General features: G+C 39.6%; 1 protein-coding gene across 5 annotated transcripts in view; it reads left to right on the top strand.

Moving 5' to 3' along the window:
* The window catches only part of TMTC1 (transmembrane O-mannosyltransferase targeting cadherins 1), a 285,567-nt gene that overhangs the window by 132,516 nt on the left and 134,443 nt on the right, over positions 1 to 18,608 (top strand). For all 5 annotated transcript variants that reach the window (XM_024256984.3, XM_009247587.4, XM_054527036.2 and 2 more), the window contains one exon: positions 18,007 to 18,196. In XM_024256984.3, coding sequence (XP_024112752.1) covers positions 18,007 to 18,196 — 190 coding nt within the window. The remainder of the gene's footprint in view (positions 1 to 18,006; positions 18,197 to 18,608) is intronic.

Genomic DNA, 18,608 nt, shown 5'->3' with positions numbered 1-18,608 from the left:
CAGTGCTGCTTCTTCAGAAAGCTTTCCCTGCTAGAAAACTTACACTGACTGCTTTCTGCTTCTAGTCTGTACACTGAGTTATTTATACCATCATGTGAATTCCTGAATAAGACCATTATTTCTTAACATTTCACCATGATCTGGTCACTGAAAGGATGGATGCTTTGACTTTGCCACTGAGAGAGGGAACCTGTTGATTTTGCAGTGTGAGAACTCCTAGAGAGGGTAGGTCTAGGGTAGGTGGCTGGGATGACCTGAGGCCCAGTTGTCTCACCTCAGGAAGAGAGGTGACAGTTCACAGAAGTCAAAATCAGAAAGTTAGGTAGGGGCTGGGCAAGGTGGCTCACACCTGTAATCCTGGCACTTTGGGAGCCCGAGGCGGGCAGATCACTTGAGGTCAGGAGTTTGAGACCAGCCTGGCCAACATGGTGAAACCCCATCTCTACTAAAAATACAAACATTAGCCAGGAATCATGGTGCACAACTATAATCCCAGCTACTCGGGAGGCTGAGGCAGGAGAATGGCTTGAACCTTGGGAGGCAGAGGTTGCACTGAGCTGAGATCGTGCCACTGCACTTCAGCCTAGGCAACAGACCAAGACTCCTCCAAAAAAAAAAAAAAAAAAGAAAGTTAAGTAGGAAGATGCTCTAAATGCAGATTGTGGTACTGAATAGTTTTGTTTATAGCCCTATGGATAACAACTACCTGATGGCCCTTAAAATTATCTTATGATCTTACTAGGCTTTGGCTCAGAGCCTGACACAAAATAAATCCTTAGAACGTAAATAACTGGTGACCTTGGTTATAGTTAGCATCCTTAGAAAAGATTAAGCCTTGTCAAGCCACCCTTCTGAGAAGGTTGTAACACACCTGATATTCCACTCTGGGCACCAGAAAATTGACTGTAATTATTAATTGCACACTGTCCCACCTCATTCCCCATGCCTTGTCCAATTTTATGTCTTCAAAACCATCTGCAAGGGTCTGTCTACTTGTAACCTTATAAAAACAGCAAAATGTTTCCTTGGGAATGATGGAATTTATACTGTGAAATATCTGGTTAACTTGCACAATTACATATATGACAAAATAAAAATACAACACAGTGTAATTCTGATATTAATTTCCATTTTCTTCTCTAGAAAGGTGGTGAGGGCATAAGCCAGGGGTGACTACAGGAACCCTCTCTTCCTGGACCCACCTGTCCCCAGTCCTGTTTTGTCAGCTTGGCTCTCTTAGTTACCTCCTCTCTCCTTTAGTTTCTCATAGCTTGAAATCTGAATGACTGTATTTATGTTAATCACAAAGAATGCTCTATTATCTTCTTTGTAGTTGCTCTAAATTTAGATTTTATTAAATTGCTGTTTTTTTAACAACTAAGAAAATTTTGCCCTCTTAGATCTAAATCCTTCCATCTGTCCTATCCTACATGGAATTTCTATAGGAACACGAGTCAGAAGTTTTCACAAGAGGTAAAAGAGGGTGAGTAGACATAGAGGCCACACAGTAAAACTGATGGACAACAATGACAAGTCAGGATGGTAGTTAGGAATTTTGAGAGTGGTGGTGGGGGGGGGGGGCTGCAGCCAAGGGGAAGAGTGGTGGGGTTGGAGTGGGAATCTAGAACGAAAAAGATAAAACCAAGGACAAGTGAATGTGGGCAGAGGTGGAGGATGGATGGGCCTGAAGACAGGTGATTGTCTAGATCCATGCGGTCCACCAGAGGAGCTGCGGGCCCCATATGACTACTTAGCACATCAAATGCTAGTTCCAATGGCCATGTGCCAGAAGTGTAAAGGCACACCGCATTTCAAAGACTTAGTGAGAAAAAAATGTAAAATATCCCATTAATAATTTTTACATTGATTATCTATTGAAATGATAATATTTTGGGTATATTCATTGAAACAAAATATATTTCTGAAACTAATTCATCATGTTTCATTTTATTCTTTTTAATGTAGCTAATAGAAAATTGCAAATTATATATGCGTTCATTCTCTTTCTATTGGATGGCACTGGACTAGAACCAGCACTGTGCTCCTGGCTTGACCCCATGCCAGAAGGAGCTAGAAGGATGAGTGGCTGGCGAGACATGAGTGGTGTGTGCCATAGATGCAGCACTCTCTGCAGCCTCTGTCTGCCTCTGGTTTGAATGGCCTCTTCCAATCTGCTGTGTTGTGTTTTGCTCAGCTGATTCTGAGTGGTGGGAAGATTTTATTGCACTCTGACTTAGAATTGTGCCAATTTAGAATTTGATTCTCATCTGAAAAAAGAAAAGAAAATATTCTTCAAGTCCGAAGACCATAGGTGCTTATGATACTTCTTGTAAATTCCCACTCAAAGTTGTTCTGTGAGTACAGCCATGGAGGGGCCTTAAGAATTTATCTCAGCTAGGTTGTCAAACCTGAATGTGCCTCAAAAACACTAGGGAATCATGTTAAAGTATGAGTTCTGAAGTCCAGATGCCCAGAGTTTCTGCTTCCATGTTTTTTATGAACACTAGGGAATCACGTTAAAGTATGAGTTCTGAAGTCCAGATGCCCAGAGTTTCTGCTTCCATGTTTGTTATGGACTTGCATTTGAAAAGTGATGGAATAGATTTTATGTGTAACCTGTCTTGTCAGAAAAGTGACATTTGCTTCCAGATTTGCTCTTCTGTTTCTGTATCTTCAGAAATGTGACCCTTTGACCTCCACTCTTGTAAATCTGGGATTAAGGATAAAAACAAAAGCGCAAATACGGCTTCTGCATAGGGCTGGAGCCTTAAATGTCATTTCCACGACCATAGCCATGCTCTGCTGCCTAGAAATTGGTTTTGTCTTACCAGTTTGAAGGGATAGGACATAAAGCAGTCTATACTTGATGGAAGAAGTATTGCCTTTATCACATTGAAAATGGTTGTCTTTCAAATCCAGAAAGGAGATAACATAGGATTTTCAGTGAAAGGATATAAAGGCTCTCTCTTAGCCTCATATTTTTTCATGAGATTTGGTCCTGGATAAATAACTAGAATAGATTTGCTTGGGTGGTAGGTCTGTTTCTGCGGTAGGTCTGTTTCTGCTGTTAAGAAATACAGGAAAAGGCTTGTATTACTTTGTAGGAAAAGATCAAGATAGGAAATAGCAAGATGAAACTAGAACGCAACATCTTCCACGTTCTAAAGAAGCTTCTTTCTCATCTTTCCATTTCGGTTGATGGTTTTAAAGAGACACAGAACCTTAGATCTTGATTGTTGCAGCCTAGGACTCTATGTCTTCCTCATAGTTGCATCCCTTATAGCCCCTAACATGGGGCTATCTCATAATAACCTCCGAACATTGAATTAAAATGTTTCTTTTGTAAAATAATATATTGTGTGTTTAAAGAGAGCTGTGCAAAATGAACTGCTCTGTTCTTGACTGAGCAACTAACAAAGCCTTCGAAACATGTTTATAGGGGCTCTTAAAACATGTTTTTTGGGGCAGGGCATAGTGGCTCATGCCTGTAATCCTAGCACTTTGGGAGGCTGAAGCAGGTGGATTGCCTGAGGTCAGGAGTTTGAGACCAGCGTGACCAATATGGTGAAACACCGTCTCTACTAAAAATACAAAAATTAGCTAGGCCTGGTGGTATGCACCTGTAGTCCCAGCTACTCGGGAGGCTGAGGCAGAATTGCTTGAACCTGGGAGGCAGATGTTGCAGTGAGCCAAGATTGCGCCACTATACTCCAGACTGGGTGACAGATTGACACTCTGTCTCAAAAAGAAACATGTTTTTTGGAAATGAAGCTGAAGCTGTTCTGTATTTTAGAGGTATGATTACCAGACCTGAGTGAATATGAGAATCAATCAAGGAAACATGTTTAATATAAAGATTCTCTGATTCATCTCACAGAAATTCTGATTGGGTAGGTCACAAAATTGGATGACAGAATCTTTATATCAAACAGCAGCCTGCATGACTTGGGGAGCCACCTGTTTTGAGAACCCTGGGCAAAAACTGTGTCCTCTGTAGCTGAAGAGTTCTCTGCAGGGGATGCTGCTCCCATTATGTCTTTGTAGTATAATATGTTCATGGAAAAATAGCTTTTTGGGGATGAAAGCGATTATCAAGGTCAATGAGCATAGTTTTCCAAGCCAGAACGAAACTATGTGGTCATAATTTATTTAATTTGTCACAAGAAAAGGGAGAGAAGAGGGAGTCACGTGAGGGAGCTTGTGGCGGTAGCAATTTTACCTGGGGATTAGGGATGGGTTGCTGAAAAATGCAGATCTGGATCACTTACTGATATTTTATTTGTTGAAGAAAACTATCTCATCCTTTAAATCTACATATTGTGTTTCCATTACAATCTTAAATCCCAGAGAAGCTGATGAAAGTTAAAGGAACACTTCTTTTATTTTCTGCTAACATTGAAACATAAAGGCCAATATCGCTTTTCACACTGAAAAAAACGCCAAGCCTGAGCTTTTATTTAAGGTTTCTATTTCTTGATGCTCTAACAAACATTTTCAGCAGTGCAATCAGTTTGATGTGTCGTTAGAGGAGATTATATATGGATCTTTAGTTTATGTCAGCCCTGCTAGGACTACATGACAGCTCCAGTTCTTCTGGGCTGCACTGATGAAGGAGTGAGTCAGGGTCTCAGGCGGGTGCTTCTCCATGAGACACCAGTATTTCACCCACCTTATTTCCTTTCACCTCTCCACATTAATAGAGAAATGCTAATGGGAGACCATTTGATGCCATGGACAATTGCATTTGGAGCCAGAAAACTCTGTCGTATGTGTGCAAACTCTGCTCTATGCTTGCAGTGGGAATTGAATAAACTACAGCCTCTTTTACGCAATTTTCTTTGCTGCAAGAATGAGCGTAATGCCCACTTCATAGAGGATTTGCTGTCAAATAATCCTTATACACAAATGCTTTGTAAACTAGGGAATGTTGTACATGCTAGTAGTATTTTTAATATTGTATGCAGTTCATTAATAGACCAACAGAATTCTTGTATAGAGACCTGGAAACCTGAGCCTGATGCATGGTCAGCAGTCAGTTCATGCCTCCTCAATGAATGTTGAACCTGTGCTCAATGAGAGAAAGTATGTTGGTTTGAAATAAACATGTTAAATCCTTTATAGCGAGAAACATACCTTAGGCAAAAAAATGAACCCAGTATTTATTTTGCAGAAACTGTATTTCCGTTTTTGCAGATATATGGGCAAGAAGTTGCTAACATTCTCAGACGTTGAACTCCATTTTCTCTACTCTGATGAAGCTCCCTATTAATAAGATTACTATAGTAATGGCACATGTAAAAGGTCAGAAAGACAATGACATTTCAGATTCACTTTATAGTGAATATTATAAATCTATATAATATATTTACATATTTTATAGATTATAAATCTATATAATATATTTACATATTTTATAGATTATAAATCTATATAATATATTTACATATTTTATAGATTATAAATCTATATAATATATTTACATATTTTATAGATTATAAATCTATAATATATTTACATATTTTATAGATTATAAATCTATAATATATTTACATATTTTATAGATTATAAATATATATAATATATTTACATATATAGATTATAAATATATATAATATATTTACATATTATATAGATTATTATAAATATATATAATATATTTACATATTATATAGATTATAAATATATATAATATATTTACATATTGTATTATAATATATAATATATAGTATAATATATATAATGTATAATATAATTATATATAGTATAATATATAATATATAATATAATTATAATATATAGTATAATATATTATGTATAATATATAATATATAATATATTATGTATAATGTATAATATATAATATATTATGTATAATGTATAATATATAATATATTATGTATAATGTATAATATATAATATATTATGTATAATGTATAATATATAATATATTATGTATAATGTATAATATATAATATATTATGTATAATGTATAATATATAATATATTATGTATAATGTATAATATATAATATATTATGTATAATGTATAATATATAATATATTATGTATAATGTATAATATATAATATATTATGTATAATGTATAATATATAATATATTATGTATAATGTATAATATATAATATATTATGTATAATGTATAATATAATATATTATGTATAATGTATAATATATAATATATATGTATAATGTATAATATATTATGTATAATGTATAATATATTTAGACATTATAAATATATATTAATATATAATATATATTTAGATATTATAAATATATATTAATATATAATATTATATATTTAGATATTATAAATATATATAAATATATATATAAATTCCATCATATATATATTCCATCATTTATTTATATCACAGTTTCTTTATCCACTCGTTGATTGATGGGTATTTGGGTTGGTTCACAATAGCATTGTGCTATTGTGAATTGTGCTGCTATAAACATGCATGTGCAAGTATCTTTTTCGAATAATGACTTCTTTTCTTCTGGGTAGATACCCAGTGTGGGATTGCTGCATCAAATGGTAGATCTACTTTTAGTTCTTTAAGGAATCTCCACATTCTTTTCTATAGTGGCTGTACTAGTTTACATTCCTACCAGCAGTGTAGAAGTGTTCCCTGTTCACCGCATCCATGCCAACATATACTGTTTTTTGATTTTTTTGATTATGGCCATTCTCCCAGGAGTAAGGTGATATCACATTGTGGTTTTGATTTGCATTTCCCTGATCATTAGTGATGTTGAGCATTTTTTCACGTTTGTTGGCCATTTGTATATCTTCTTTTGAGAATTATCTATTCATGTCCTTAACCCACTTTTTGATGGGATTTTTTTGTTTGCTTGTTTGGGTTTTTTTTTTTTGAGATGGAGTCTTGCTCTGTCACCCAGGCTGGAGTGCAGTGGTGCGATCTCGGCTCACTGCAAGCTACGCCTCCCGGGTTCACGCCATTCTCCTGCGTCAGCCTCCTGAGTAGCTGGGACCACAGACACCCGCCACCACGCCTGGCTAATTTTTCGTATTTTTAGTAGAGACGGGGTTTCACCATGTTAGCCAGGATGGTCTCGATCTCCTGACTCGTGATCCACCCACCTCAGCCTTCCCAAATGCTGGGATTACAGGCATGAGCCACTGCGCCTGGCCTATTTTTTATTTTTCTTACTGATATGTTTGAGGATTTGTTTCAAGATTTAGAGCCCCTTTTAGCAGTTCTTGTAGTGTGGCTTGGTAATTGTGAATTCTCTCAGCATTTGTTTGTCTGAAAAAGACTTTTTTTCCTTCATATATGATGCTTAGTTTTGCTGGATACAATATTCTTCACTGATAATTGTTTTGTTTGAGGAGGCTGAAGATAAGGCCCCAATCCCTTCTAGCTTGTAGGGTTTCTGCTGAGAAATCTGCTATTAATTTGATACATTTTTCCTTAAAGGTTACCTGGTGCTTCTGTGTCTCACAGCTCCTAAGATTCTTTCTTTCGCCTTAACTTTGGATAACGTGATGACAATGTGCCTAGGCAAAGATCTTTTTGCGATGAATTTCCCAGGTGTTCTTTGTGCTTCTTGTGTTTGGATGTCTAGATCTCTAGCAAGGACAGGGACGTTTTCCTCGATTATTCCCCCAAATATGTTTTCCAAGCTTTTAGAATCCTCTTCTTCCTCAGGAACACTGATTATTCTTAGGTTTGGTCATTTAACATAATCCTAGACTTCTTGGAGGCTTTGTTCATATTTTCTTATTCTTTTTTCTTTGTCTTTGTTGGATTGGGTTAATTCAAAGACCTTGTCTTTGAGCTCTGAATTTCTTCTTCTACTTGCTCAATTATATTGCTGAGAACTTCCAAGGCATTTCACATTTCTAAACATGTATCCAAAGTTTCCTGAAGTTTTGATTGCTTTTTCTTCAAAATATTTCCTTGAATATTTCTCCCTTCACTTCTTGTATCATATTTTGGATTTCCTTGCATTGGGCTTTGCCTTTCTCTGGTTCCTCCCTGATTAGTTTAATAACTAACCTCCTGAATCCTTTTCCAGGTAAATCAGGGATTTCTTCTTGGTTTGGATCCATTGCTGGTGAACTAGTGTGATTTTTTTGTGGTGGGTATTGAAGAGCCTTGTTTTGTCATATTATCAGGGTCGGTTTTCTGGTTCCTTCTCATTTGGGTAGGCGCTATCAGAGGGAAGGTCTAGGGCTGAAGGCTGTTGTTCAGATTCTTTTGTCTCACGGTGTATTCCCTTGATGTAGTACTCTCCTCCATTTCCTATGGATGTGGCTTCCTGTGAGCCAAACTGCAGTGATTATTGTCTCTCTTCTGGATCTAGCCACCCATTGAATCTACTGGGCTCTGGGTTAGTACTGGGGGTTGTCTACAGAGTCCTGTGATATGAACTGTCTATGGGTCTCTCAGCTATGGATACTAGTGTCTGTTCCAGTGGAGGTGGCTGGGGTGTGCAATGGACTCCATGAGGGTTCTTAGGTTTGGTGGTTTAATGCTCTATTTTTGTGCTGGTTGGCCTCCTACTAGGAGGTGGTGCTTTCCAGAGAGCATCATCTGTGCTAGTATAGGGAGGGACTGATGGTGGGCAGGGCCCTAGAACTCCCAAGAGTATATGCCCTTTGTCTTTTGCTACCAGGATGAGTAGGGAAGGACCATCAGGTGGGGGCAGGGCTGGGCATATCTGAGCTCAGACCCTCCTTGGGCCGGTCTTGCTGTGGTTGCTGTGGGGGCTGGGGGTGAGATTCCTAGGTCACTGGAGTTGTGTACGTAGGAGGATTACGGCTGCCTCTGCTGAGTCATGCAGGTTGTCATGGAAGCCGGGGAAAGCCGGCAGTCACAGGCCTCACCCAGCTCCTACACAAACCGAAGGGCTGGTCTCACTCCCACCGTGACCCCCTCAACAACCCCCAGACTGTAAGCGATATGAGGCTGTCTGCCTCCCAGCTGCATAAGAAAAGGGCTTGGTTCTTCCCCAGCCTGTGGAGTCTGCACATCAGATTTGCACCCTCCCCCGAGTTCTGGCCAGGGGGCTTCTCACTCCTTTCAAATTGTTACAAAGTTCAGCTAGAGATTTCCTTCTCTTTGTGTAGTTTTATCCCCTGCTTCTCTCCCATTGGATCCCTGTGGTGCCAGGCAGGAATGGCCTGCCAGGGGACCCCGCGAGCTCCCAGGGCCTTTCTGCTGCTTCCTCTACCCCAGTATTTCGCTTGGCTCTCCAAATTGACTCAGATCCGGGTAAAGTCAGAAACTTCTCCCACAAACAGACCTTCAGCTTCTCCAGTTGGGGTAGATGTGTTTGGGAGAGGAGGGTCTCCCTTTCCCACTTTCAGTGTTGGTGCATTCACAGTTTTGCGGGGGGTCTCCCGGGTCCTTAAGAGGGTCTGTGGGTCCTCTTGGGATTGCTGATTTGTTCTTGCAATCAATCTGGAGCTAAAATTCACAATGTGAGCCCCCCTTCGCTGCTCTGTCCACAGCTGCATCTGGTCCTGCCTCCTGTCCACCGTGATCTCACCATACGTCTCTTCTGGGAATTTTAAAAATAGTCTCTGCCTTTAATTGAGCTGGGTTAATTGGACCATTCATCCTTATAAGCCAGAAGAACTTTAACAGAACACAATGAGAAGCTTGTCAGAGTTTCTTGGCTCTCTTTTCTTCTTTCGTTGGGTGTTTGGAAATAGTCTCACTATCTCTATGGGTCCCAGGTGCTGAAGCAGCAAGTGTTCAGGACTACTGATGGGTCTCAGCCCCGGAATGCCCCATGGGGGCATAGCATTTATCTAGCACCTTCTACTTTGCTGGCTTTTACATGATCCATTCCACTGGGGATTGCCTGTGGCTTTGTAGTGCCAGCCTTGTTTCCTGGAGCTCAGGTCCTGCTTCCAATCATATATCCTTGTCTATAGATGTTTTTTCTTGATTTTCTTTTCTTTTGTGTCTTCTGTGCTTGTTTCACATTACCATTATGAGGTTCCTCCATGTAGTTGCATTCATTCTCATCGCTGAATTCATTTCCATCACATGGATATTCCATAATGTATGTATGCATTTTATTGTAGATGGACATGTGAGTTGTCTCCAGTTTGGCGCTATTAAGAAAAGTCCTGCTATGAACAATCTTCTAAATATCTTTTGGTAAACACGTGTCCAGTGCTGTTGGGTGGAATTGCTTAGGAGTGGAATTGCTAGTTCATGAAATATGCATTTATTTTGCTTTCATGAAACTGCCTACAGTTCTGCAAAGTGGTTTAATCAATTTATAGTAGTGTTTCAACGTTTTTTTTTTATTATTATGCTTTAAGTTTTAGGGTACATGTGCACAATGTGCAGGTTTGTTACATATGTATACATGTGCCATGTTGGTGCGCTGCACCCATTAACTCGTCATTTAGCATCAGGTGTATCTCCTAATGCTATCCCTCCCCTCTCCCCCCACCCCACAACAGTCCCCAGAGTGTGATGTTCCCCTTCCTGTGTCCATGTGTTCTCATTGTTCAATTCCTATCTATGAGTGAGAACATGCGGTGTTTGGTTTTTTGTCCTTGCGATAGTTTACTGAGAATGATGATTTCCAATTTCATCCATGTCCCTACAAAGGACATGAACTCATCATTTTTTATGGCTGCGTAGTATTCCATGGTGTATATGTGCCACATTTTCTTAATCCAGTCTATCATTGTTGGACATTTGGCTTGGTTCCAAGTCTTTACTATTGTGAATAGTGCCGCACTAAACATACATGTGCATGTGTCTTTATAGCAGCATGATTTATACTCCTTTGGGTATATACCCAGTAATGGGATGGCTGGGTCAAATGGTATTTCTAGTTCTAGATCCCTGAGGAATTGCCACACTGAGTTCCACAATGGTTGAACTAGTTTACAGTCCCACCAACAGTGTAAAAGCGTTCCTATTTCTCCACATCCTCTCCAGCACCTGTTGTTTCCTGACTTTTTAGTGATTGCCATTCTAACTGGTGTAAGATGGTATCTCATTGTGGTTTTGATTTGCATTTCGCTGATGGCCAGTGATGATGAGCATTTTTTCATGTGTTTTTTGGCTGCATAAATGTCTTCTTTTGAGAAGTGTCTGTTCATATCCTTTGCCCACTTTTTGATGGGGTTGTTTTTTTCTTGTAAATTTGTTTGAGTTCATTGTAGATTCTGGATATTAGCCCTTTGTCAGATGAGTAGGTTGCGAAAATTTTCTCCCATTCTGTAGGTTGCCTGTTCACTCTGGTGGTAGTTTCTTTTGCTGTGCAGAAGCTCTTTAGTTTAATTAGATCCCATTTGTCAATTTTGGCTTTTGTTGCCATTGCTTTTGGTGTTTTACACATGAAGTCCTTGCCCATGCCTATGTCCTGAATGGTAATGCCTAGGTTTTCTTCTAGGGTTTTTATGGTTTTAGGTCTAACATTGAAGTCTTTAATCCATCTTGAATTAATATTTGTATAAGGTGTAAGGAAGGGATCCAGTTTCAGCTTTCTACATATGGCTAGCCAGTTTTCCCAGCACCATTTATTAAATAGGAAATCCTTTCCCCATTGCTTGTTTTTCTCAGGTTTGTCAAAGATCAGATAGTTCTAGATATGTGGCGTTATTTCTGAGGGCTCTGTTCTGTTCCATTGATCTATGTCTCTGTTTTGGTACCAGTACCATGCTGTTTTGGTTACTGTAGCCTTGTAGTATAGTTTGAAGTCAGGTAGCATGATGCCTCCAGCTTTGTTCTTTTGGCTTAGGATTGACTTGGCGATGTGGGCTCTTTTTTGGTTCCATATGAACTTTAAAGTATTTTTTTCCAATAAAGTTCTAATTGCTCCACATCCTCACTGACATTTGACATGATATTCTTTTATTTTAGACTTTCTACTGGTAGTAATTTTTATCATTTTTATATTATACATTTCTAATCCTGTACTCATAACTGTTCTTTAAAGATGTCATGTTTATTTACAATTTGAAGCTATTACTCTTGGGTGGCCCTGCCTGGACTATCTCCCATCTCTCCACCTGCTTAAATTCTGTGGAGATTCTAGGATGTCTTCCCTTCCTAGACATTAATCTATCATTTCTTAGAACTCCATTGGATTTTGATATTTATATTACACTGTTCTCAACCATGTAATGTGTGTGTATTCTCACCAGCAATGCAGCGAAAATGCTCTTGTGGAAGGCAGAGGCTAGATCATACTACCCTTTAGCACCTAGAAAGGCACACAGGATAATTACTCAATGTTTAATGAATTCAAGTGAAGTTTCCCTGTGCATTGAGGAGGGTAGTGCAGGAAGTAGCTTTCTTTGGATAGTTCTGGAGAAGGTTATGGGCAGGGAAAGAAGATGCTAAAGACAGTAATTACCGGGTAATGCCTGTGTAGGCCTGTCATGGCTGGGGCCCAGTGAGGTGGAGACCCTTTGAAACATCAATGGTAATTCAGGAGTTATGAGGATGAAAACAGGCAGCAGCCTGGGAGGGAGCAGGACAGATCACCAAAACCTAGTGGTGAAACGGGAGGAGTTCCCTTATCCCCCTGGCAGGGTGTGTGATGGGGGAGTGGCTCCCTTCTTAGGTGCCCTGCTGCTCAAACCCTTAGTGGAAGCATGCAGACCAGCAGGTCATGGAGAGTGTTTTTGGGTCCAACCCCATGGCAGCATCTAGGGTTGAGTGTTTACAGCTGCTGAAGCCCCAGTGGGTGTGTGTTACCGTGTGCTCTTTCAGCTTTGCCGTCTGCAGGCTGCTTGTGTTAATCAGCTCAATTAGACCCTCAGCCTTATCGCCAGGACAGAGGGCTTTCTGTATCCTGGGTTCTTGCCCTAGTGTACCAGAAAAATCAGATCACACGTGGGCTTGGAGGATGGGTGCAAGGTTTTATTGAGTGGTAGAAGTAGCTCTCTCTCAGTGAGGTGGATGGGGATCCAGAAGGGAGACGGAGTGGGAAGGTAGTCTTCCCCTAGAGTCCAGCCGATCACCCTCAGCTGAATTCCGTGTCATTCAGCCATCAGTGTCCTGCCAGTGTCTGCTGGGGTCTGTCGGTGTGCTCTTCTGCTCCTCTGCTCCTCTCGATGTCCAGCCACTTGTATCTGTGCCCACTAGGGTCTCAGGGTTTTATGGGCACAAGATGGGGATCATGGTGGGCCAGAGTGGTTTTGGAAAATGCAACATTTGGGCACAAAAACAGGAGTGCCTGTTCTCACTTAGGTCCGTGAGCACAAGCCTGAGGGTAGTGCCCTAGCCAGGGATCCCGCCCTTCTCTACCCAGCACTTCCCTGCCCACCTCCTGTGTCAGCGGTATCAGTAGAGTCTGGGCCGGGTGGGGTGCTCCTCACCAGTGGTATATTGACAGGTGGCAAATGCCCTTCCTAAGAGAAGGTGAGTGTGTACAGTGGACCCAATGTCCTGTATTTATAAAATGATAAAAGATTTTGTAGGTGAAAGTAAAAGAAAGATCCTATAAGCAATAACTTTTTTATGTAAAGCAAGCAAGAACTATATATTTCTGCTTGCAGTACCTGATTTTTTCATATGTACCTATCATAGACATCTTTCTAGGGCAAAGAAATATGTTAGGCTCATGTTATTTCTTAGCCAGATAGGTTTTTGCTGAGGCAGAGAACAGAATTTATGTATATTCTTGCACTTAAAACACTTTGATTTTTTTCTCGATAAAAATGAAGATTTAGATGTGAAGAGCCACACAGTTTTGTTAGGTGCCATTTGATGAATGCCATTTTCCCCACAGCCTCAGCTTCAGCTTGCCTTTCCCTTTCATGTTTTTCGGCCATGAAACCTCTTTACTCTTTTCTGGCTTATCAATGAAAATGCATGACTAAATTGTTTAAGCTGAATTCCTGGCTTTCTGTGCTGTATATTCCATTTTGTTGGCAAGATATTCTTGTGACTTTCCTTCTGTTCACAGAATTTGTGGTAGAAAATTGGTAAATAATTCATTTTGGTTTTGCACTTGCTTTAAAAAAGATAACACAGCGGGGCAGAGATATTGGACAGATTATTTTGCTTCTGAAATTATAGCAGAAATAAACAAGATGATTTGCTTCAATGTAATTCATAGTGAAAGAATTAAAAAGAAATACTGTAGCTGTTGGACAGCTAGCTGAACTATCCCCTCCACCCCCTACCTCCAGTGTAATTAGCTTTTGAAGTGATTCCAAATGGCTTCTTTGTTTGTTGTTGTTGTTACTGTTGTTCTTTTGTGGGGTTTTTTTTTTTTTTTCTCATTTTGTTTAGTTTCATTTTGAAACAGGATCTTGCTCTGTTGCCCTAGGCTGCAGTGCAGTGACACAGTCACTGCTCACTCCAGCCTTGACCTCCCTGGCTAAAGTGATCCATCCTCTCAACTCAGCCTCTGGACTAGCTGGGACTACAGGTGTGTGCCACCACACCCAGCTAAGTTTTTTTTTTTTTTAAATTTTTTGTAGAGATGAGGTCTTGCTGTGTTGCCTAGGCTTATCTCAAACTCTGGGGCTCAAGCAGTCCTCCCAGCTAGGCCTCCCAAGGTGCTGAGATTATAGGCATGAGGTACCATGCCCAGCTCACTGCAACCTCCACCTCCCAGGTTCAAGAGATTCCCCTGCTTCAGCCTCCCAAATAGCTGGGAATACAGGCGTGCACCACCGCACTCGGCTAATTTTTGTATTTTTAGTAGAGACGGCGTTTCACCTTGTTGGACAGGATGGTCTTGATCTCTTGACCTTGTGATCCACCCGCCTCGGCCTCCCAAAGTGCTGGGATTACGGGCATGAGCCACCGTGAAAGCATTTTTCTTTTGGTAATATGTAAATAACTATGTTGAGATTGTAACTTTAAAAAAATTTTGTTATATTTTGTTTTTTGTCAATACAGTATTGCACATCTAGAAGACATAAAGAACTGAGGTCAACTTGCGGAGCAAGGCCAAAACGTAAACTCAAAATTAAATAATACATTCTGCGTAGCAGTTCCAGATATGCCATAGTCAAGCCGTAGGTGGAAATAAGACAGTGTTACTATTGCAATTCTATTGCCTTTTTCCCCTAGTTAAAAAGTAGAGAAAGTGGCATAAAGAACCCCACATGCAAGCCATCTTCCAGTTTCAATAATAATAACTCCGGGCCATCTTGTTTCATCCATATCCCACCTACTTTCTGTCCCTTCCTCTTAGTTATTTTAAAGCAAATCCCAGACATCATCTTATTTCATATGTGTGTATGTTAGTATGTATTTCTAAAGGACGAGCACTCTTAAAACATATTACCACAATACTATTATCACACTTTAACAATGATTGTCTCTAGCCAATCCTGTCTCTATCCAATCAGTATTTCAGTTTATTCTGACTGTGTCCTAAGTGGTTATTTTTAATAGTGGTTTGTTACATAGCATCTAAATAAAATCTGCGCTTTGCTTGATATGTCTCTGAAGTTTCTTTTAATTTGCAGATGCCCTCTCCCTCCTTCTCTTCCCATAATTACAATGTACTTGTTTAAGAATCTGGGCCCTTTGTTTCTCACAGTCTGGATTTTGCACACTGCATCCCTGTGGTGTGATGTGGCATGTTCTCTTGTTTCCTGTGTTTGCTATAAACTGATAATTAGATTTAGGACTTGATTAGTTCAGGTTTGATTTTGTTTTTTCTTTTGACTTCACAGGCATGGTGTGTATTTCCATCAGGAGGACATCAGGCTATTTATTTCCCTTTCAGTGATGTTAAAGTTGATTAGTCAGTTCTAGGCACCTGAATTAGCCTGATCTAACTATTATAAATAAAGGACCTCATCGGCTTTTCATCTAATAATTTAAGCAGTCATTGATGATCATTGCCATTGATGATCATGCCTAGATCTATTATTTCCTCAAAAAGGGGATAATAGTTTTAAAGTCATTTTTAAGAGCTGGGATGTGACTGAGAGACAGAGCTACCCAATTTTTTCTTCTAAGTTTGATGGTTCACCACTTACCTGAAAAGCTAAGTCATAGAGAACCTTTAGTGGGCTGAAAGGTAGATGGCATCAGCCTGAAAGCTCTGTGAAAAAAGGAGCCCAAAATGATCCAATCACTTTCCTGTGGAGATGGCATTCTCAGGTGACAATTAAGCAGGCCCAAGCATAAAAGATAAACAGCATTTTTTTTGGCATTTTTTGTTGTTGTTAAATAACAAAGCCTGGACTTTATCAAACTTTCAATATATACTACTCTATTTGTATATTACCTTTTAGTTAAAAATTACAACAGAGGGGAAAGAGTTGAACATCATTTAAATAGCCATGCCTCTTTCAACCCATGTCTTTGTTGGGGTTTGAGAGTCTGAGCAGTAAATAATCTCCCTCCTGCCCTGCAGCCTGATGGCTGTGGATGATTTTCCTTTCTACCACTGACCTTCAAAGAGTAACAGAGGAGGGGAGGAGAGAACTGAGAAGGTGTTCTAAACCAGTAGCTATTTGTTGACAGGAATTTGGGGTGAACTGACACTTCACACTGGAAAGTAATTTGGAAATTATCTCATCTAATATCTTTGCCAATCCAAGATTCCCTCTAAAAGAACCTGACAAATGAGGGAGAACCTTTCTTCACACTCTGTACTCTTACAGTGTTCATCTGTTTCCTTCTGCCTTTTTAATTCAGTGTGTCCTATTTTCACTATTGGATTATACATTCCTTGAGGACAATGAATTCATCTAATTCTTCTGTTTAATCCCAAATAAGTTGACAAACACAGTCAGATATGAGCTGAAGCAGTGAACACAGATTTCACTCCATCACTACTGACAGTAGGGGAAGGAGCAGAGCTTCATTCTGGTTTGTGCAGAGGTGACTGGGCCTTTCAAAGGGAGGGTGAGGGAGTGGGTGGAGTGGGGGTGCTCAGTAGTGTCAGAGAGGTGAAGACTTACAGAGCATTGGTCCCTGTAGATGCGACTAGGCCGACTGTGCCCACTGGCTGACAGTTCTCAAAGTTAAAGTTCTGTGCTTCCAGAGATTGGGAGACAGAGTCCCTGTCCTTTCTGATGATTACATTTCATAGGAATGGCTCTCGGGTCCTTGACAGAGATGCTTCTGTGTTGTAAGAATTAAGTATTCACAGTCATAAGCACATTTTTGTAAATGCTGTTAAAAAAAAAAAAGGAGGTTGGGGGCCTGTTGTAACGTGTTGACTAGAGCAAAGAATAAATTCTCCTGACAGCATTTCTCAGGTAAGCATTTTAATGAGGGGCTGGGGTCATCCGAGGGACACAGCCTTATGCTGAGGCTATGCTAGAGTTTGATTGTCTCCTAATGCAGAGATTTGGACAAAGTTGTTATGTGCAGTTCTCAAGGGTCTAGAACACTGCTTAATAAGTGTGTTGACTGAGTGAATTTAAATAAATTCCATTTTCTCTACCCCCAAAGTGAGGGGAACAACTAGAATGCCTTCCACTTTACCTTAGTGCCTAGTTGCAGCCAGGAAACAGGCATAACACCTCCTCCATCCATTGTCCCTGTGTCCACCTGGCTGTCCTTGTCAGCAAGGACACCTGCAGTTTCCCTCCTACCACATATTATCTCCATACCACAAATATTTTGATTTTTTGAAATAACTCAATATAGATCAGTGTAATATAAAAATGATGAAATATTTTCAAATCTACTGCAGAATTCTGGGCACTGTTAAGAAGGGACAGTTCAAATGTCTCTTTTCCTTCCTAGCATTTATTTCTGGTTGTAATATGTTTATTTGTATGATAATTTTAAAATGTATGTCATGGAAACTGTATCTGTATTTGTTCACCATTAAAAGGTCAGCACCTCAGAGTGGCTAGAACCTATTAGATATATCCCAAATCTATCAATTTAATAAATAAATGAGTGAATGGCTTTCCATCTTCCCTTGGCTTCTCCTCCAAGATAACATTGACTGGGTAGAAATGCTATTTAATAAAAATATGGTGACTGAATGCTTACAGAATGTCATGGTTCTTGAGCAGCGTTTCAATGATTCTTCTTCTCTTTATAGATTCCTCACCTATTCCTACCTCTTGGCCTTCAACGTGTGGCTTCTGCTTGCACCCGTGACCCTGTGCTATGACTGGCAGGTCGGCAGTATTCCTCTGGTAGAGACCATATGGGACATGCGGAACTTAGCCACCATCCTTCTGGCAGTTGTGATAGCCTTATTGAGCCTGCACTGCTTAGCAGCCTTTAAGGTAATTTTCTCAAAAATAGAATGAATTCTGCATTTGAAGACAGATATTCTATGCCTATAATTTCTTTTTTGCGCAGATGGTCTGGGTGTAAATCGAATCTCGTCTCCTTGTGTATGTAAATTTTTTGTAGCGGGTAATAACATACCATGGCCACCTTATAGATTTTTTGACTGTTTCTACTAATCCTGTATTGAATCTGAAGCTTAATGTTTGTAAATGAGAAGTTACTGCTGTGGTTGGCTAATTTTCAAAGTAATTTATTTGATTTGATATAATGATAAATGAAATTGTGGTAAATAACCTATTGATAAATGCTTAAAATATGGTTAAGACTCTACTTTCATGAATGACTGCCAGAGGTAGTTGGATGATTTCTCCTACTACCTCCCCAAAAAGTATAAAACTATACAAA

This window comes from Pongo abelii, chromosome 10 (genome assembly GCF_028885655.2).
Source record: "Pongo abelii isolate AG06213 chromosome 10, NHGRI_mPonAbe1-v2.0_pri, whole genome shotgun sequence".
NCBI classification, from domain to species: domain Eukaryota; kingdom Metazoa; phylum Chordata; class Mammalia; order Primates; family Hominidae; genus Pongo; species Pongo abelii.
This window is presented reverse-complemented; position numbering and strand designations above follow the sequence as displayed.